The sequence below is a fragment of the Scheffersomyces xylosifermentans genome (genome assembly GCF_036884685.1).
Source record: "Scheffersomyces xylosifermentans strain CBS 12540 chromosome Unknown RJT20scaffold_6, whole genome shotgun sequence".
Lineage (NCBI taxonomy): Eukaryota > Fungi > Ascomycota > Pichiomycetes > Serinales > Debaryomycetaceae > Scheffersomyces > Scheffersomyces xylosifermentans.
The window spans coordinates 1121639-1142282 of NW_027042944.1; the positions used below are offsets into that span (position 1 = coordinate 1121639).

A 20644-nucleotide genomic window follows, 5' to 3' on the forward strand; every position below is an offset into this window, starting at 1 on the left:
ACTATCAATTGATTTCATTTCCCACTACATACGGTCTATTTATTCTCCATTCCCATGAGGTTATACAGCGCTACCATACACAAATATATACTATTAATTCACACAGCGCTACCATATAGAAATTTCCCTCTCTTTCCACCCCTCTTCTACTCGAACCACTTTAGAGAGCATTATACACAGGCAGCATACGGGTCAGCATTATAGAAAGAAGGGAGCTCCGTAGGGACACCATCTATACTTTCACTAGCTTTCTCCTGAATGGACGTATTCCTCTGCATTACCACCACCATCACATCAACAACAACCTCCTCTTGCCTATCCACAACCACCTCCCATCACCTCCCACCTCCCATCACCTCCCACCTCTCACCACCCTCCCACCATACAAATACAACAGCCCCACCTCAGACTGCACATCCCCCCATCCCACCCACCTCAACACCTCTCCTCAACGGACTCATATTTCCTTAGTGGGATTACTTACAACTGAGCGCATCACGTGACGTCTCCAAACAAAAGAGTCGTCTCTGAATTTGAGGAACAGTTAAGCAATCAGCCAATATCTGTAGTCCATCAATTTACACACAACAAGCGCAATTTGAATCTTTCAAGAAACGGTTGACCATGGGTAAGTATGGAAAAACAGGGGAATCGTCTTTTCAGCGGCGAATTTGGGCTCAGAATCGACTGGGATCGGACTCTATTGACTGTCCTCCACCGCTGTAAATGATGATGTATAACAATCAATACTAACACAATGTAGCTCCACCAAAGAAGATGACCTTGCAGGAGTTCTTCAACGATGAATGTACGTATGAGATGTCGGAGATACACGGGAAGATAGAAATTGGATGAGTTGTTAACTTGGAAGTGGAAACGCTGTGAGATCCACAATTGAATGATTGTTAACCGTGATGATGATATGAGGTTAATGATGTAGGAAGAAGTATCATCATTCCACATAAATAAGGAGATAATAGAAAGGAAAGAAGTGGATAAATGAAAGAAATGGATAATATAAGATGAAATATTCATAGAATTGCTGAATATCAGGCGTTTTCTTCTGTGTGATTGTTTTCGAGAGTGAACAACCAGATCAACAAGCCAGAAAATAGATATTCTTGGAGACTGTGATGTTCCTTGAAGGAAACGCTTTGAAGCGGGATCAAATTATTAGCAAAGAAAGCATAAAATCAAGGAAAATATGAATGAAATAAAAATAATCGCAAGAAAAGAGCCAATCTCATTGAACATGAAAACAATTAAAGTGATGGTATTCAATGACAATGAACGCGCCAGATTCACCGCTTCAAGTACTTTGAACAGTCTGAAAGCACAACGCAATTGAGATCTCGGGAACTCTCTTTGTTGATGCTCGAACATAATTCCTATTCTTAAGGAAAATTCACACTAGACTCTTATCGAATCTTCAATCATAATGCTCTTCACAGCTATACATTACCAAGAAATGGCTTCCCTTCTCGAAAACTACCTACATTCCTAAGCAAAATTACTAACATTTATTCTAGCGTATGGAGGCTCCTGGGCAGACGACGACATCGATATGGCATCGATTTCAGTCCCAATAGAACGTCATCCACATTATGGCTCGTATTCTAGTGGAGGCGACTCATATGGAGGAGGTTATTCCAATCACGGCTACGGTCAAAGAGGCGGAGGAGGATCCTTTGACAATGGCCCTCCATACATTGTTAAATTACTTAATTTACCAGTAACTGCCAGCGACTCTTTCATCGATGATCTTTTCCAGAGCAGATACACAAATTTCGTGAAGTTCAAAATTGTAGCAGATCCACTGTCAAACATTTTGGACACCCATGTGATTAAGAAAGTGGCCTTTGTGGAATTGTCTTCTAATCTGGACTTTCAAAAAGTCTTGAAATGGCACGACTTGTACTACAAAGGAAACAGGAAAGTGGTAGTTGAACCAGCAGACTTCGGTGACTTCCAACACTGTATTCAGTTCAACCAAGAGCACTTTGATGAGATACAACAAATCCAAGAGGATTTTGTGGCAGGAAAGAATCAACAACAAGAACAACACGCTCATCCACACTATATGGCTCTTCTAGACAAAATGGAGGATTTCCACCCACACTCAAGATTACAGGGAGATACGCATGTGCACCCTGGTGCTAGACCCAACGCTTTTACTAGATCACCAGTGAAAACTCATCAACCATTAAACCCTCTAAGACACCTTCCCGCATTAGGAGAAGATCGCAAGACTCCCCCAGCAGCTTCTCGACCCTCAAACAGTGCATCACAGCCCCATAAGCCAAAGTCTAATCCATTTGGTGCGGCTAAACCGGTGGACGTACTCTCCAAGCAACAAGAGATCGAGAAGAAGCTTATCAATCTAAATAAGACAACCGTTCAAACTTTAGGACCTGATGGTGAAGCCATAGATGTGGAGAATACCATCAAACAATTCCACGAAAGCGGCTCTCCTCGACTCAGAAGAACCTCAATCAACTCAACTAGAAGACTTTCTACAGAGAGTAGAAGATCGTCAGTTTCAATATTAAAAAGACCTTCTATAACGCCTGAAATTAACAATGTTTCTAATTTTCATGCCGCGGAAAATTCTGCTATACCTGAACCCACAACAGATACGCCAGCGAAACTGGCAGCAGTGATTGCTTCAATACCCCTGGTCCCCACTGTCGTTAAAGCTACGACAACCAAAGTTACCACTTCAACCACTGATAGTACACCAAAGTACACACCAGCACCAGTTCCAACTTCTGCATATCCATCCAACGGTGCGGGTGGAAAGTCTCTAGCTGAAATGCTTAGTGATCCTAATGATGATCACCTCCCGGGTATCACTTCAGGAGGAAGAAATACTCCTCACAGGGCCAAGCAGTCTCCTAAACCCGCTGTGGTAAAACCAGTCATTTTGAAAAAGAAGGTCACCACTTCTAGCCCTGTGTTACCAAAGGTCGATTTGACTGTGAAGGAAAGCGAATACATACGCCAAGAAGAGGTAAAACAAAGGACAAATGATGATATTGTCCCTCGAGTGCAAAATTTGGAGATAAGAGACGAGACTGAAGCAATCAAAACTGCCAAAGAAGAGGTTCTCAATAAGAAGCAGGAGGGAAACTCTACCGTAAGACCAGAAGAGAAAGATGAGGCTAAGGTGGTGCCAGCCGCCACTATACCAAAACAACAGCCTTCCGCTCAAACACAGGCTATTTTAAGAGAAAGAGAGAGAGAAAGAGAGCAAGACGACGACCGTCCAGACTTTAAGAAACATTTAAACGAACTAGTCAAGAAACCATATGTTCCCAAGGAGAAGCGTACCAGAGAAAGCTTTGGAGCTTACCGTGGTGATCGTAGTGACCGTGGAGGTAGTTTCCACAGTAGCAGACGCTTCAATAGTTTAGGTAGCAACGGCTATCTGAATGGTCAAGGTGGCGATGCAAAGAGTGATACAAGTAGAATATCTCCAGCTAATCCTGACGAAATCGCACCTGGTAACAACCGTAGATCGCGCCAACCTCGTCAACCCAATGCCACTTACGAACGGTTCAGATCAAAATCACCAGTAAAGAATGTGAGCAAGGTGTTTAACAATTCCAACAGATCTGAAGCAGTTACAGAAGAAAATTTCTCGGAAACTCCCAAATTGGCTCATGATGACAACACAGGGACCAATGGAAATACAACGGCACCGACGCCAAAGGAAACTAGAGTGAGAGAAGACAGACCTCCACGTTCTCCTCGTAAAATATCTCCTACAAAGGACACACAATCGACTTCTGACACTGTTATTCCCAAGGAAGAATCAAAGTCAGTAGACGTACCAACAGTGTCGCCCAATTCTGTTCCAGCAACGCCAGAGTCCGACAATACGAGAGAACAAGTTGCAGAAGGCTCGGAGCAAGATGACGGAAAGTCTACAGGCTCATTTAGAGGAAGAGGAAGAGGTAGAGGTAGAGGCAGAGGAAGTAGAGGTGGTTCATCGTCAAGAGGTCCAAGAGGAACAGGAACTGGTAGAGGTAGAGGTGCGGTTAGAGGAAATTTTAATCTTCATTATGTTAGAAGCAAGCCTTCCGAGGAAGCAAAAGTCGATTCATGAGAAAGAAAGTGTTCCAACGTGCCCTGCTTATGACCTTTCCTTTATTGTATAGATATGTATGATGATGTTAAGTGTAGGATTAGATTAGCTATTGAGGGTAAAAAATTCAGAATAATATAAGAGCATAGTTCAAAATGTTCAATGGACAGCCATTGAGAAAACACCAACAGCTACAACGAAACGTTGGTTAGGAAATACAGCTCCATTGCTCTCCTAGATAAATACATAATAGATAATATAAACACATTATAAGTTATTTTAATGTTAATGGTCAACGTGTAACACAATGTCAACTAATAAATATTCGAGACGCCACTTCGCCGAGCTCGCTCAAGTTTGTAAGATACCTGTATCTCTTAAAGAGTTCTCTAAGATTGTTTCCTTGACGGCGGCCATCACCAACTGGATGTTGGATGTGTCCGTGGCCTGGGTGACGTGGGGATATATATTCAAGCCGGATCTGTTCACCTGAGTGAATCTCCACAAGATGTACTTTGCGGCTTTGTTGATGTTGTTTCCTCCAGTGTAGTCTGGGAATTGTTTCTCCAAAGGAGAGTAGGCTAACTTGTCAGCAAAAACATCGATCTTGTTCAAGAATAAGACGATGGAGGTTCTGGCAAACCATCTGGAATTGACAACAGAGTCAAAAAGAGCTAACGATTCTTCCAAACGGTTCTGCGAGTTCTCTTCAAGCAAAACTTGATCATATTCAGATAAAGCAACACAGAAGATGATCAACGTCACATTGTCAAAGCAATGGATCCACTTCTTTCTTTCAGATCTTTGTCCACCAACGTCGTACATATGTATGTTCAAACCTCCGCTCATTTGGAACTTAAAATCAAAGATACCAGATGTCTTTTTACGAGTACGCAAGATATCATTTACCGAAGGAACATATTTGGGGTTGGTTATTCTGTCGATATCCGACAAGAAGTACAGTGTTGAGTCAATCAAGTAGAAGTTTGCTTGCTGGTGCTTAATGAAGTTCTTCACTTCGGGAGTGTTGTATATCTGTTTAATCTTCTTTGCTATCTCTGGGTTGAAAACCTCCTCGGAGTCAATTGAGAACTCATAGTCCAAGACTTCATTCAAGTCATCGTAGTTAAGGATGTGTTTTCTATAGGTTTCTCCCTTGAACTCATGTACGGCAGTATCAGCAGTTTCGGGGATATCGTCTTCGGTGGAATTAATCTGTTCGGTTGTTCCGTTTTCTGTGATGGTGAGCTGACCCTCTTTGTTGATTAACGAAGGTTGAAGGTCAATGATTGCATTAATGATGTTTTTGATACAATCCAAGATGTTCTTGTACACGAATGGTTTGAACTCATAGAGCTCTTCCTTGGTATAACCGTTCTGATGCAATATTTTCATTTGTTTTACGATGGTGGACTTACCACTTTCTCCCGAACCAAGCAATAACACCTTGCTTTCCTTGTTTGGATCTGATTGTGTGGCCGCTTCAACGGCGTTAGACGACGACGTGGGAGGAGGTTTCTCCACGTCATTGGACGAATCCGTGGAATTGTTGTTTTGCAGGGTTGTTGTAGCGCCGGTGGAGCCACTATTGAGTGCCTGTCTCTGGCCTTCACGGCGTGCTTGAGTGTTGCCGGCAGAGGGTTGGCTTGGGGCTGGATCCTTTGAAGTGCACGAACCCATGGTGTTGATGTGAAAGAAGTTACAGGAAGGGAATAAATAATGGAATGTAGTAGCGATTAAAGGGGTGGTGTTATTAGGTGGAGCTACTTGTGACCTGGGGATTGGAGTATTTTGGAAAGGGGGAAACTGATGTTGTTGGAACGGAGACGATGCGTTTATAACGAGCCACGATTCACCGACAATGAACAATAAGCTTATGGGATGAAGGTGTATGGGCGAAAGAGGCGTGATGATGATGACGACGACGGTTCAGATGGTACCAAACGATGGCACGGCGAAGCTCGTTGGACTGGCTTGAAACCTTTGGATAGTATCAGATTAGCGTAGAAACCCTGTTCTGTAAGACTTCACCTGGCAGTTATTATGGATATGTAAGACGTCACCTCGGAACAATCGAGCTACAGTGACAATCTAACGAATCTGGGAAGACTGGGAAGACGGTGTGATACGAAGAGTGTGTAAGACTGGAGTCGTGGGGTGGGTGGTGCGTAGTGCTAATGGTGAGTAGATGGTACTAATGGTACTAATGGTGAGTTGATGGTGCTAATGGTGTCCAGGATACGGTGGATGTTAGTGACGATAGAGTATAGTGTTATAATTAAAATAGGAATAATAATAATATAACAATATAACAATAATAAAATTTTAATCTACTGACTTGAATCCCGTGAAAATGCCAGTAAATATATGGTGTAGTATATAGGGAAATAGGGAAGGAAGGGTATGGTGTTGGGTAGTGGAATGTGAGTAATAGCTATAATAGTAGTTATAATAGTAGTTATAATAGTAGCTATAAAAATAGTTATAGTAATAGCTATAATAATAGCTATAATAATAAGCTGGTGTGGTATAACGGGTGTAGTAACAAATAGGATCAATAATAGCTAGGATGTATAGTGTAGCAGCTAAGATATATAATAGCAGCTGATATATATATCACAGTATTAGGATATTTAATAGCACAGCAAAATGCACGGCACCAATGGGAATACTATTGAATATTTATAATACTATCAAAGCTATTATCAGTATAAAGTGAACAAATAACGTAATAAAGAAACTGAATATAAACCAAGATCTATAGAGAGATATAAATATCTATAAATATAATTTAGAAATTTATAATCACTAGAATAGTATAATAGCTTAATAGATGAAAAGAATAATACGATAATACGAAAAATCTCAATATAAATATATCCATACATATATAAATATTCATATATACATGTATTATATTGTATTATATGTATTAAATGTATTATTCACATATACATGTATTAATTCATATTTACGTATACGTATATATATACCTCTCTCCATTGTCTTTCTTGGTCTCTTAGAACGGATTTTCCAGTGCGATCGTATTACTATCCCCCAACCCCCTACAAGAAGCATTACTACGGCCAGGAAACGGGAATGCAATGGAGAGATAGTTCTAATCCGAATAGACTCACTAATGCCAGTGGTAATTTCTAGCCACTAATAATTATAAAATATTAACCACTACAAGAGACAACACAATGATGATTCAGATAATATTTCTTGTGGGATGGACATAGTTATCTTTACCCAAGTAGCAATATCAAACAATTGCGCCAACATCTTGTGTCTACACTACATTCTATAATCACTCTACAAAAACTACAAAACTACGAATAATATCACCTACTTGTCACCTTCTTGGACCTCCTATTCTTGTGCTTTCATCACCCTCTTCTTTTGCTGTCTCGCTATTCCAAGTGTCTTACTGTGAAGAAAAAAAAAAGTTCTGTACTACGGCGATATCGGAACGGAAAAAAATCCTGGAATGTTACAGAGAGACACAGATTGCTGTTCCCAATGAAAATGAACACTGCCTGTTATTATAGCAGCATTATTTCGTAATTGCTCCTTGCTATCTCGTTCCTTGTTAGTTACGGCTAGTTACTCAATCGCTCAATTGCCAGTCGACAACGACACCTGATCTTGAGTCCCCTATGCTATCGTATTGGTGCTCCCATAAATATTATCCCAATGATGAATATTTTTTGTATTGCATTCGTAGTATTATTTAATATTATTGAGAGATGGAAATTTTATGGTGCGGTTTTTCGGCGTTTCGTCCCGCCTGCAGACAGCGAGAGGGGCACCACAGGTGTTAGGAGAGGCGTGTAGTGAGAGAAAGGGAGAGAGATAGCGAGCTGGCCGTACAACAGGCTGGATACAAGCTGGAAATGACGGTGTCTAAATGAAAGTTGTAAGGACATTGTTGTAGGGTGTTGCTTAACTACTTATATAGAACGATAAAATATTCTCAATGCTGCACTATCTAGCATTTAGATAGAACATACATACATTTCTGTATTACTAGATGTCCCCCATCACATAGTGAAGCCCGCTAATAGCAAAACATCTCAGCAATCCTGATCCACTGAGGTGTCGCAGCCCCAAATGGAATTGCTGCAATGGACCCCTCCCAATGGGAATTGGCATCATCCGTAGTTCTCGTCTGTTCGATTTTATCTTCGTAGATGTCAATCTTTCTCCCCATTGGTCTCTTCCCTTACACCCCTTGAACCTCTAGGTAGGCGGCTCCTATTATGAAAATCAAGAGCACACAATCGCCGAAAATTACCGCTCGGTTGATGTAAACGAAAAACCTCTCCTGGGCGGGAGGACCTTTAATCATCTCGTCTGTACCTTGCCAACGACTGGAATTGGAATGTTTTGCATCCTTGACGGGCAAGCCCCTCAAGCCGTATTTCAAATCGGCTCTGACATGCCTTTTGCTATTGCGGCCACCGGCCTCTGCAACACTAGTGACAACTTGGATGACTTCCATTTCTGTAGTATGAGTTTGCATAGAGTCCGTCAAAACCACCGCGGAAATGTACTTCGTCATGAACTGGTCTTCCGTACTAACCTTACTCTTGAGCACATTGACGAGACCACAGTTAACTGTCATGGCATTGGGCTCTTTCTTGTCATAAAAACTTTCGAAGTCAATGGTCTTGGCAGCGTCTTGGCCATACTGAGGTACACCAAGCTTTTGTAATGATCTATCTCTTTTTTGTGGTTGAAGCCTTGGATCTTTATCTTGATAATGAATTCCCGAATGTGGTCCACAGGCTCGTATGATATCGGAATTGTGGCTAGAAGAATTATGATCTTTTTGCCCACAATTCTGGGAAACTTGCTGAAGAAAACTGCATTCAGCTTTTGCATCCTCTCCGTAGTACCAGTTGCATTGGCTATACTTTGAATTCAAGTTTTCAACACGAATAAGACACTCTACAAATTCGTTGCTTTGACCTGTTGAATACTTCTCTGCAAATGAACAAAAAATAGGGGGTCCACCTCCTGTACTGACCAGTATATTCTCCCCTGACGTTTTTGGAACCGTTGGTGACACATTTCCTTTCTCTGTTATTGCTCTATCACGTTGTTTCCCATCAAGCGGGTAAAGGGAACATGCCATAATATATGCAAATTGAAGTAAAGTATCATCATGGGCGATATGACTACATTCCATAATCACCTGGTGTATGAAATTACATTCGATGTCTGTGGTATCGAAGAATGGAATACAAATGGAGTACATGGCGTTTGTAGCTTCGACCTTTCTCATACACTTCACAAACTCAGCATTGAATCCACCACCATACATGTTGGCTAGAGAACACCCAAAATCTTTACTAGTGACGGGCATCGAGTCTATCTGAGTCCTATTACCATGGAGAATTCTAGTTGTATCATTTTTGGTTACTATGTGATAATGGTCGGGAATGATTTTTGGGTGCAAAATTGCATTTGCTCCTAATTCTGAAATAGTTGGTGTTCTTGGAACTTTTGTATCAGTGCCATAATTCATTATGGCACTAGCAGTTGCTAGAAGGGCTAAAGTAGCCTGACCCACTCGATATAATACCATTTCTATATTGGGCTCTTGCCTTATGGCATTTTTAGTGAAAGCGGTTAATGTTGTATCTAACTTCTCCTAAATTTTTCTCGCGTTACAGGACAGTTCTCGAATCTCATAAATAATGCAGATGTTTATTAATACACATACTTGACTCCATTCTATATACAGCTCACTTAGATATCTTGTGTAGCTTCAGATTCAGGTACGGATTTGGGCACCGAAGTTAGAGACGGTGGGGCTATGCTAGTTGTACTACCAGGTAACGTGTCTGCCCCATCGTCGGCTGTAACTTCCAGAACAGATTTAGTTATGGTAGTAACTCTGTCAATCTGGTCAGTGCCAACTTGCTCTTGCGTGCGAGGTGCTGTTGATTTGTTAGCTCTTGCTTCATCGTGTAACCGCTTACGCTCTTGCCTTCTCCTTTGCTTTGTTTCGAATTCGTGCCATTCACCTTCGACATCCTTCAAGAACATCAATGGCTCCGGTTGCGGTTCATTTTTGAAGTAATCGTGCTCTAACGCTTCCTCAGCACTAAGCCTTTCACTAGGGTTTAATGCGAGTAACTTTAATGCTAAATCATAACTGTCAGGAGACATGATACTCTTATACTTCTCTTCAAACTTTGAGGCGGTGTTCACTTTTGGCTTTAACATCTCGAACCAAGGTAAATTCTGAATATTTGGCCACTCCTCTAAAGTTGGAGTGCCCATTACGTTGTAAATCTTGCACAACTGGCCAACCTCATCAAAGCCTTGGAAAGCGGCAACTTTAGAATATAACTCTATCAAGAGGCAACCCACACCCCAGATATCAACTTCTCTTCCATAATCTGTTGCACCTAGAAGCAATTCTGGAGGTCGATACCATATTGTGATAACTCTATTGGTATAGTCAGGACTCTCGCCGTCATTTACTATTTTCATAGTTCTTGCTAGACCGAAGTCGGCAATTTTCAATCCACCAGTACTATTTAAGAGAATGTTTGATCCCTTGATATCTCTGTGTATCACACGTTTTTTGTGCAAATAATTCAATCCCTCCATGAGTTGTTTGAAAATATATTTTCGATGTGACTCCTCTAACACCAAATCTGGATGTGTCAATAATCCTGTCAAGTCGTGGTCCAAATAATCAAAGATCATATATATCTGATTGTGTTCTACCATCATCTCCAACAAACCCACGATGTTTTCATGATCAAAAGATTGCAAAAGCTTTATTTCACGCATAGCTGTAATTGGAAAACCCTCCCTCTCCGATTCAAGACGAAGTTTCTTAAGGGCAACGTACTCCCCTGTTATGGTGTTCTTTGCCTTATAGACCCTACCGTAAGTCCCCTCTCCAACCTGTTGGACTCTTTGGTATATTCTAGATGACCTGATTACTTGTATGGCGTACAATTGATTTCTGGTGAGCAGTTCATTGTTAGGTGTGCCTGAGGAAGCATGTGGGATTTTACTACTATTGGAATTAGGTCCTCCATTTTGAAATTTCTGATTCCTGAAACTGGGTTCTCTTCCTCCTCTATCGCTTCCAATACCTCCCCTACCACCTCTTAGGTCTCCTCTACCGCCTCTACCACCCCTGAGGTCACCTCTTCCACCTCTACCGCCCCTGAGGTCTCCTCTGCCAGCTCTTCCACCTCTGAAGTCTCCTCTTCCTCCTCTAATATCGCCTCTTCCTCCTCTACTATCACCTCTACCTCCTCTACTATCACCCCTGCCTCCTCTTCTTGCACCTCTCTCTTCTTTGAAACCACCTCTTCCACCCCTGCCTTCACGGTCATTTCTGTCTCCTCTTCTCAGTTCATGACCTCCTCTGCCTGGTCTGTCATCTCGAGGTCCACGGGGCCCTCGAGGTGCTCTATTTTCTATGTCTTCCTTAAGGTCTCTCGCTTCGTTGTGCTCTCGTGATTCCTTGGGTTCTCTTGGTTCATTACTATGTATATTTCCATCTTGGCCATGGTCGTAGCCATCTCCGCCTTTTTCATATTCCTCGTATCCTCTTGCTCTGTCTCTTTCTCTCTCCTCTAGACTTCTTTCTCCGTCGGGTGCTTTTTTATTCTTTTTTCGGTTTCCCCTTGGTCCTGATGGAGTTCCTACGAAACTTCTCTTAGACCCTATGGATGCACCGCCGTCTTCATCGCCTCTATATTCAGAATCTCTATAATCAGGACGGCTTCCTGATTGGCCTGGAGTGTAGGTATCGTTTCTTGGTCTATATACATCTGGGCGCCTTCTCCCAGAAGGCTTATACGGATCGCCTCCAAAAGAAGATCTATAAGGACCTGAACTCAGTGCCGCGGCTAGTCCTGACCCTGACAGCTTTTGATAGTCCCGATTCGATTTTTTAGGTGGTGGAGGCGGAGGCCTATACCTATCAGACATTATGTATATGTTTTAATGCTTCTTGGGTATAAATCTCTGTCGTCTGTCGAATTTCTTCTATCAACTACCAATAACCAACGATTTTAAAGGTTCAAACTAGTGCTAGACTAAGGGTATATCTCAGCTAAAATGGCTGAATTGACGTGAAAATTACCGGAAAAAGTGGTAGTCGCAAACTTCAGCACAATTAAATTACACTTCGGTTGTTCTTCCCTCTCCAAACAACAAATTCTTGCTCTAAACAAGCTTACACTAATTCAGTTTCTTCTCTTAACCATGGCTTTCCCGTTGCTTTGAGATTTTTCGTTCGTCTCATAGAAAAAATGCGAGGGTTACCCGGACCTTGCCCCGCCAAGTCTTGTCAGCTGTCAAGGGAACCTGTCTTGATTTAGTTAACTGGTTAACATGGTAAACGTACTCTAGTGGCAGGCAGCGACGGCCTGACAGGTCCTCGTTGGAGACCTGAAGGTTAGAAATGCTTACAAGAAGAGAATGAGAGCGTAGGGCCAGACGTAGAACGCAAAAACGAGGTCATACGCAGAACGGCAGGCAGTACCTAGCAGAAGGAATCCTTTTGAATGGTTGTAGTGATTGCTCTACCATTGAGTCGAACATTGTTGGAGCCAATGCAAAATCCGTAGTTGTAATTAAAAGCAACATGGGATTTTTGTAGAACTTGTGAATTTGATAATGACCCCAGTGCTTTTGGCTACTGGTCATTTTAAAGGAAGCGAGCTGCAACAACGCTTTCTGTTTGATGATATCCGGTGATATATAGGAGCAGCTTGTCGCTGTACTCCGTGGATTCATGAATCATTTGCTGATTTGCAGCTGTGAAGAGGTTGGCACCTCAAGAATAGACCTAAAACCTGTTGTTTTCTACATATATCTGCTCCCCTAAGAGCATATCATCTGTATATAATGGCTTTGGCGCATTCTTATACCTTGAATCATACTGGATCTCGTTTTTCCCCTTTTATTGTCTCTCTGAAACCGCTTTTTGTTATGAGTTCTTTATCCAAAAATGCCGTTCCTGGCTATTTCAAAAATACTCTGGTTACACTTAAAGTACGCCATGTATTGGGTGTTTCAGGACGAACCTCTACTAATGGATCCGGCTTTTTATTGTCAAATTTTCTCCGGCATCGTATCTAGCCGTTTGCAAGATTGATCGACATCTTCTCTACATACAACATAACCAAATCCAGCTTGCTGTTTGAAGAATATAGTGGTTGTAACACCAGAAATTAAGGACGAGGAAAATTACAAAAATCATGAAACCGTGTAGGTGTCCGGGTAACTGGGGTTAATAAGAGGCCGACATTTCCATAGTTAAGGAAGATGTTAGTAATGTCGTATTTAGTGTTTCTTAGTGTGGCCACTTTCGTTGGCATATGTTTACTCTTGGGTAATGTATGGATGGGATGGAGATTTGGCACTATGGGAGTGGAGTGAGATGAAGGGGGACGAAGCGGCTTTCTAATAAGGAGCACAGCAAAAATGATGATGATGAGCGATCGGGTACAATTCGTAGGCCCTTTACTATAGCAGCAAGTTTTTTTTTCGAGCTTATTCGATACAACAAAGGGTTTCATGTAGTAGTCTCTATTTTTTTTTTTCATGTTATCTTAGTTATGTTACGTTATGTTATGTTATGTCACTTTACCTTATTTTACGTTACCCATTTCCTTCCACACTTGGAAGTACGCACGATACAATGTGGAGAGAGCTTCATCGTATCTCGCACCCAAAATAGCATGCACTGTATCCAGAACCATAGGATCTGGAAATGACATGATATTGAAGTGTGGAGGTTCGTATTATTCATATTCAAATATTTATTTAAGGAGTCTTTTTGCCACCCATGAGTTAGCCCATTGAAATAATATATTGGGGTATAAACTTGGAGAAGTCAATTTGCTCTCCAAAATAAATTACGCTACCCCAGGCAATTTTATAGTTAATTAGCTTTAGTTTCCTTTTTGGAATTGATATACGAATACATTGTAGAAAGTTCAGTACTGCCTCAATTGAACCTCCATTTGCATTCAAGGAATGACTTCTGCATTCGTACTAGGCTCAACAGGCTTGGTAGGAAAGCAAATCCTAGAATATTCATCCCGTGCCTACGATAAAGTTGTCACCTTGAGTCGAAGAAAGCCTGAATTGACGGCTTCTAATTTGGATGCAAAAATAGAGCCAGATTCAACAATGTGGCCATCGGTAATTTCTACCTTGGATTCCACTGTGTATTTCTCTGCCTTTGGCACAACACGGAGAGCTTCTGGTTCTGCTGATAAATTCGTGGAGATTGATTATGGAGTCAACTATGCATGTGCCAAGGCAGCCAAAGATGCTGGGGTGAAAACCTGTGTTTTGGTCTCTTCAACCGGAGCAAATGAAAAGTCCCATTTCTTGTACTTCAAAACCAAGGGAAGGTTAGAAAAGGACATAATTGACTTGAAATTTGAAAGGACGATAATCTTGCGTCCTGGTGCCTTAATTGGAGAAAGAGATGGTGCATCGAGAGGTGCATTGGTAGAATTGTTTACGTCGACCGTGACATTGACCCATCGCACTTTCCTTTCACATCTCACCTATGCTATATACGGTGAAGAATTAGGTAGAGTTGCTGTTAGATTGGCCCAGGAAGAGTATAATCCCGAGAAGGCGCCAATTGTGAAAATTGTAGGAGGATGGGAATTGACCCAGCTAGCCAAAACTTATACTTAGATATGACGGATATCTATACCAGAGTATAGTTCTAATGATATGAATGAATATGAATATCCAGTGTGTTGTAGAGGTTAATTGTGGTATATATAATTTTGCTAGAGTTTCGGGTTTTTATGGTTGCAAATTTACAAATGGAACATATACCCTGTGTCTTATTTCTATCATATAATATATAATAATAAGAATGTTGAAGAGTTGATATGGAAAATGATTCTCTGTAAGCAAAAACCTGGTGCTAAATTAATATAACATAGCAGCAAAGAGTACAGCTTAAACATTTGAAGGTGAGTTTAGAGAAAGCTACATTGTGGTGACAAGAAATGCGGATTACCATAATTTTACCACTCCTATCTGAAAAGAGCTTGCCATTACTACTACTACTACTACTACTACTACTACTACCACGACGACCCTACAACCACTGCAAACAACAACTACATAATATCACCCACTACAAAATTTTACCCACTACCTCACCTTCCCCCCACAGTTCACTGGACTCACCTAACCGACCTCACTCACCTCACCCACCTCTCTTGCCCGATCCACTGATCCACCGCTTCTCTCTGCACTCTGCACTCTGCACAGAACACACCTGCGAATTCCATATTTTTATATTTTTCTGTGTCTGCTTGTCTGTTTACAGATAAAGTAATTGAGAAATTGACTGTAGTGGCAAGAAACTAAAATAAAGACACCACTTTCTTTCTGGTTTATAGAAAAAATTAGAGAGAAGTAATGACAATGGTGAGTATCGAAATGATTTGACCTTAATAAGTTGGATTGAATTGTCTAGTGGCCAGCTGCGAGTCGCAAAATGGCAGAAATTCGGACTGGGATATGTGATTAGACGACTAACATTAGAGCCTCTGGGGTAGAAATGCCCTATACTTTGTGGGAACGGGCCAGAGATGAAACTTGATGGGAGTTGGATGGATATTTAGCAAGGAGATTGAGGAAATCATTCGATTTCGGTAGAGAGAGTCTTGGGAATTTACGGAATTGTGAGATTCCAGTGCCAGGGTTTTGCCCCTAACTCCATGTCTCCATATCTCTTCCATTGTCAACTCTTTAGTTGCAATTTCAGGCTTCTTGTTTCTCAGCTTCAACAATTATTCTTTTCTGGCCCTTACTCTAGGAGTATTTGAGACTCTCTCTAGATTGGAAAAGCAGTACATATTGGTGTCGATTTAGTGTTGGTATCCGCCTTCTTGGCCGGCGTAAAACGTAATACGGGATTGACCGTAGATCTCGATCAAATCGAGAACGAATCGGTTAGATACTACTCTGGCAAGTACTTGGGTGTAGGTGAAAAGGTTTTTGACTTTAGTTCAGCCTACTTCAGCTCTTCTGACTACTTCACCAGAAAGTAAGTATAGTTATGATGATAATGTTGAATGTGGCGCTATAGAACTGTCTTCTAGTTTGTTCTTGTTGACAATATAATGCGAGTAGAATGTCATTATCATGAGAATAGAAAGACCTTACTTCAAGACTTCAATTGTTGATAATTCGTTCACAAGGAGATACCCACCATTCATGCATCAAATTTTGACTGAACTCTATTCATTTGAGGAGTATATATATACTTATACTTGCCTCATTGCGATCCCCTACTTTGTATAAAGACTAATTTACTGTGATATCTGTTTATAATCCAATAATATATTTAATCTATAAAACTTATTTTTGCAAAATTTCTGAATCTCTGGTCATTGTCCTCATTGATTCATCTTCGAATACAAGCAATACAAGTTCAATTTATTAATGTACATTCATCGGGCATCCCGGGATAAATATGTATAACTATAAAGCGCAATGTAAAAACCCAAAAACAAGAAGAAATTATATTAGTAGTGGTAGTAGAATGTAGATCTTCATCTACAGGGAGGTATTGAACTGAGAAGGAGACAACAAGTAGTAGTTTACTCCACAGTAACAGACTTAGCCAAGTTTCTAGGAAAGTCGACATCTTCACCCTTGTTAACTGCCAACCAGTAACTCATCAACTGTAATGGAATGACATTCAATAAACCTTGCAAACAGTCAACTGTCTCTGGAACTTCCAAGGTAGCAAGGACTTTGTCACTGGAAATGATTTCATCACCTTCGTTACAGATAACAATTGGTCTACCATCTCTGGCAGTAACTTGTTCAAAGGCGGACATCACCTTAGGGAATAAAGAATCTTTGGTAGCAAATGCAATAATTGGAAGCTTGTCATCGACTAAGGCCAAGACACCGTGCTTTAACTCACCTGCTAACACACCTTCTGAGTGCATGTATGAGATTTCTTTGATCTTAAGGGCACCTTCCAAGGCAGTGGCGAATTGGTAACCTCTTCCAAGCAACAACATAGACTTTTGGTTGGCCAATTTGGTGTCACATAACTCCTTAATCTTGTCCTCAAGTAATAATACCTTCTTGATCTGCTCTGGGATTCTTTGAAGACCTTGGATAATCTCTTTATGTCTTGGAAGCTTAGAAACGGAATCGTTAGACAACGAAAGTGCAAACATTACGAGAGCAATGTATTGTGATGTGTAAGCCTTGGTGGAAGCAACACCGATTTCTGGACCAGCGTTGATGTGGACACCACAGTGAGTTTGTCTGGACATGGAAGAACCGACTGAGTTAACAATACCAACGGTCAAAGCACCTCTCTCCAAACAGTATTGAAGGGCCAAGATAGAGTCAGCAGTTTCACCAGATTGAGAAACGAAAACACATGTGTCATCTCTGAAAACAGGAGATCTTCTGTCAAGGAAGTCGGAAGCAAGCTCTACACTAACTGGAATCTCTGTAAGTTCTTCAAAAATGGATCTTGTGGCAAGACACGAGTGGTAGGAAGTACCACATGCAATCATAATAATTCTACGACATCTTCTGACGATTGGAAGCCATGATTTCAAACCACCAAGAGTAATTGTGTTGGTGTCGAAATCAATTCTACCTCTCATGGTGTTGAAGGTGGAATCTGGTTGTTCGAAAATTTCCTTTTGCATGAAGTGCTTGTATGGACCCTTCATGATTTCGTTTAACTCCATCTCCAAAGTTTGGATTTGTCTGATAGTGGATTCACCAGCATTCTTCTTGTTGGCTCTGTGGATGTGCAATTCACCGTCGTAGATGTGTGCAATATCGTCATCTTCAAGGAAAAGGACCTTCTTAGTGTGTTGAATAACCGAAGCTGGGTCAGAAGACAAGAAAAATTCTACTGGCATAGGAATGTTGTCGTCAGACAAGAAGGCTCTGGATTGAGAAGTTCTCAAGTTCAGTTCACCAGCGGCCACTGGGAGTAAACCGAGCTCATTTTTGGCAGCGGCATTGTGGTTAACAACTGGCTCTTGATCTGGGAATTCGACATCGACGAAATCAACCTTCAACTTTCTCTCGGTCTTGACACCGACAAGAAGAGGAGAACCCTTTCTGGTACCACAGACTTCACCTGGGTAGTGTGTGGATCTAACCAATAAACCGTATGAACCCTCAAGTTCGTACAAGACTTGCTTGGTCAACTCGTTCAAGTCCAGGGAGATACCAGCCTTGAGGTTGGTGTCGTAGATGTGCTTGAACAACTTAGCGATACATTCAGAATCAGTTTCAGACTCGAACTTGAATCCCTTGGACACCAAAAGAGTCTTAAGAGCTCTGTAGTTGGTAATGATACCATTGTGAACAATCACAAACTCACCAGTAGGGTCAGATCTGTGAGGGTGACAGTTCTCAACCATTGGTTGACCGTGAGTAGCCCATCTAGTGTGGGCAATACCGACGTGGTTGTCGAAAACGGTCAGTCTCTCGACATTTTCATCGATGATCTTTTGCTTAAGAACCTTGACCTTACCAGGAACCTTAACAATGATGGTTTCGTTCTTGTTATCACCATCAATGGCAATACCGGAAGAATCGTAACCTCTGTATTCCAAACGCTGGAGACCTTCAAGAAGGTTGTCCATGATCTCGCCACGAGTCTTGTCGACGAGGAAGTTGACGTAGCCAAAGATTCCACTAGAAAATGTTAGTAAAGCTTATTCGGTATATCTCATTTAGCACGTATTCCATCGGTTTTACACGTAATTTTGATATGAATGATGGTGAAAATAGTAACAACGCAGTTTGGCTGCCAAATGGCTCTATTAACGGTAAATGCAATAAAACGATTAACCACGATAGAACCGATACAATGACCATGGCGCTTAACTTCATTGCTTTACGATTCAAACCGCTAAGGTTTCAGGAACTGAAAACAACCCTTTCATCTCAAAATTCGTGGTATACTGGTGCTATCGTTCTCATTTCTGGTTATACATACCACATGGTAACTATTTATTTATATTCTTATTGTTGAAGGATTTAATACTCAACTATTTTGCAACGGCGTATAAATGATACGATCCTGAATGCTTCTTCGGATATTACTCGGATGCTAGAAGCTCAAACGAACGACACTGGGCAAACGGTGGGGGTGATATTCTCTGTCTGTTTCCGAGCTCAGATGATAGAGCTTTAGATTTCAGGGATAATGGACAGCAGAAGAACAAACGTACAAGATACAGGGGAATCGCCTACGGAGTTGTTGTGTGGCAAAAGCGTGTATATGTGCGTAGGGACGGAGAACTATTATGGATAACTACCGTTGGTTATTGTGATGATAATCAGGAAGAAAACTACTGATATAAATACTTCCTGAAGGCTGGCTTTCATAAGTCATCCAAACCACCGAATGAACAAAAAAATTGTACTGGGCGTTGTGAGTCTGTGTTAACGGGAGAAGCGTAGACACCGAATCGAGGGGGTTTCTGCAGGAATGGATTTGGGGTAATAAGAGTAGGAATCTGTAGAGGGAGAGGGTAGGGGAGACGTGTAAATGGATGAGTTTGGGAGCGAGTCTAGTGAGAATTTTGGTGGAATAGTTATTAGCAGCTGGGGTAATGGCTAGATCCAATTTGTTTGCGATTCTCAGCTCAAACCACCATTATTCACCACCATTGGTTGGGCGTCTTTCTTTGCCTCGCTGTCGCTCCCTCGCTTTTATGGCAACCTGGAACAGTCGGCACCTCTCCAATCAGCATCTCATAAGATTTCCCAAAACTGCAAAATGTAAACATTCTCATACGGACCTTTTTTTGGCGATCATCGTGGTCACGTTCCAACCCTCTCTTGACCAGGAAAGAACTGGTAGGCTATAGTGGTAATAGTAATGTTGTTCCATACATGATCCACCAGACTCGAAGGGGCATGGTTGAAATCAGTATTTATTGTTGTTATGTTTTAAATGCATGTCGCTGTACTGCTATTCATGGCCCATCGCTGTTGCAATTGTGTCCCGTTTCACTATGCGAGCTTCCTAACTCGAGGGCTTAGGCGTTGGCAGAGAAATTGAAAATGCAAAATGGCAATGGAGAATGAAAAAATTCTCCACGGCCCGTTTTGGATGTGTATCAGCAAATTGGATTGTGTTTTGTGATGTGTATAAATTTAATGCTAGCTACAGGTTAGACGTTGTTCCCAGGGGGAGGGGGTTATGTCTACATTTTGATTTGCCCAAGAGAATATGGCACCACTGTCATTTGAACCATAGCCCTGCGCTGGTGCCCTGAACTGAGCTCCTTGGCCCTTATGATTAAAGGGAGAATGTAGGGCCCCGGTGCAGAGAAGTTGAAGGTGATTTCAAGGCAGTTCGATCAGGTTCTTTGTACTGTGCATCTTGGTCGTATAAATGATGATCACTTCTCCCTGCCCAGTTCACTACGCACGTAACCATGGTTCTTCAATGATAGGATGCAAAATTAAACAAATTCATACTCTGAATAATAATAATAGTAATAATATCGTTAGAAAAAGTTC

The 20644-nt window shown here is 41.4% G+C and overlaps 7 protein-coding genes across 7 annotated transcripts; 3 read left to right on the forward strand and 4 right to left on the reverse strand. All coding sequences in view use genetic code 12, as the record gives it.

Moving 5' to 3' along the window:
- Positions 1-563: 563 nt before the first annotated feature.
- On the forward strand, positions 564-4273 carry RJT20DRAFT_55006 (uncharacterized protein). Its single transcript, XM_064920636.1, has 3 exons — positions 564-628; positions 764-808; positions 1530-4273. Exons 1-3 carry the CDS (start codon positions 625-627, stop codon positions 4106-4108), a joined length of 2628 nt encoding a protein of 875 aa, XP_064773231.1. The 5' UTR covers positions 564-624; the 3' UTR covers positions 4109-4273.
- Positions 4274-4438: 165 nt separating this feature from the next.
- GPA2 (guanine nucleotide-binding protein subunit alpha) lies at positions 4439-5767 on the reverse strand (the record flags this gene model as incomplete). The annotated part of the gene is made up of 1 exon (XM_064921687.1): positions 4439-5767. One exon carries the CDS (start codon positions 5765-5767, stop codon positions 4439-4441), a length of 1329 nt encoding a protein of 442 aa, XP_064773232.1.
- A 2545-nt stretch (positions 5768-8312) lies between these two features.
- On the reverse strand, positions 8313-9620 carry RJT20DRAFT_136307 (uncharacterized protein; the record flags this gene model as incomplete). The annotated part of the gene is made up of 1 exon (XM_064918468.1): positions 8313-9620. The coding sequence occupies one exon, from the start codon at positions 9618-9620 to the stop codon at positions 8313-8315; it is 1308 nt and encodes a 435-aa protein (XP_064773233.1).
- A 161-nt stretch (positions 9621-9781) lies between these two features.
- RJT20DRAFT_109761 (cyclin-dependent serine/threonine protein kinase) lies at positions 9782-12058 on the reverse strand (the record flags this gene model as incomplete). Its single annotated transcript, XM_064915755.1, has 3 exons — positions 9782-11148; positions 11251-11331; positions 11707-12058. The coding sequence occupies 3 exons, from the start codon at positions 12056-12058 to the stop codon at positions 9845-9847; spliced, it is 1737 nt and encodes a 578-aa protein (XP_064773234.1). The 3' UTR covers positions 9782-9844.
- A 1861-nt stretch (positions 12059-13919) lies between these two features.
- Positions 13920-14987, forward strand: RJT20DRAFT_129864 (uncharacterized protein). The gene has a single exon (XM_064917607.1). It carries the CDS (start codon positions 14114-14116, stop codon positions 14789-14791), a length of 678 nt encoding a protein of 225 aa, XP_064773235.1. The 5' UTR covers positions 13920-14113; the 3' UTR covers positions 14792-14987.
- Positions 14988-15458: 471 nt separating this feature from the next.
- On the forward strand, positions 15459-16493 carry RJT20DRAFT_55042 (uncharacterized protein). Its single transcript, XM_064920638.1, has 2 exons — positions 15459-15541; positions 15955-16493. The coding sequence occupies exons 1-2, from the start codon at positions 15533-15535 to the stop codon at positions 16165-16167; spliced, it is 222 nt and encodes a 73-aa protein (XP_064773236.1). The 5' UTR covers positions 15459-15532; the 3' UTR covers positions 16168-16493.
- A 1-nt stretch (position 16494) lies between these two features.
- Positions 16495-19421, reverse strand: GFA1 (glutamine--fructose-6-phosphate transaminase (isomerizing)). The gene is made up of 2 exons (XM_064920639.1): positions 19110-19421; positions 16495-18805 (listed from the first exon to the last, which is right to left on the reverse strand). Exons 1-2 carry the CDS (start codon positions 19112-19114, stop codon positions 16720-16722), a joined length of 2091 nt encoding a protein of 696 aa, XP_064773237.1. The 5' UTR covers positions 19115-19421; the 3' UTR covers positions 16495-16719.
- Between the last annotated feature and the right edge of the window lie 1223 nt (positions 19422-20644).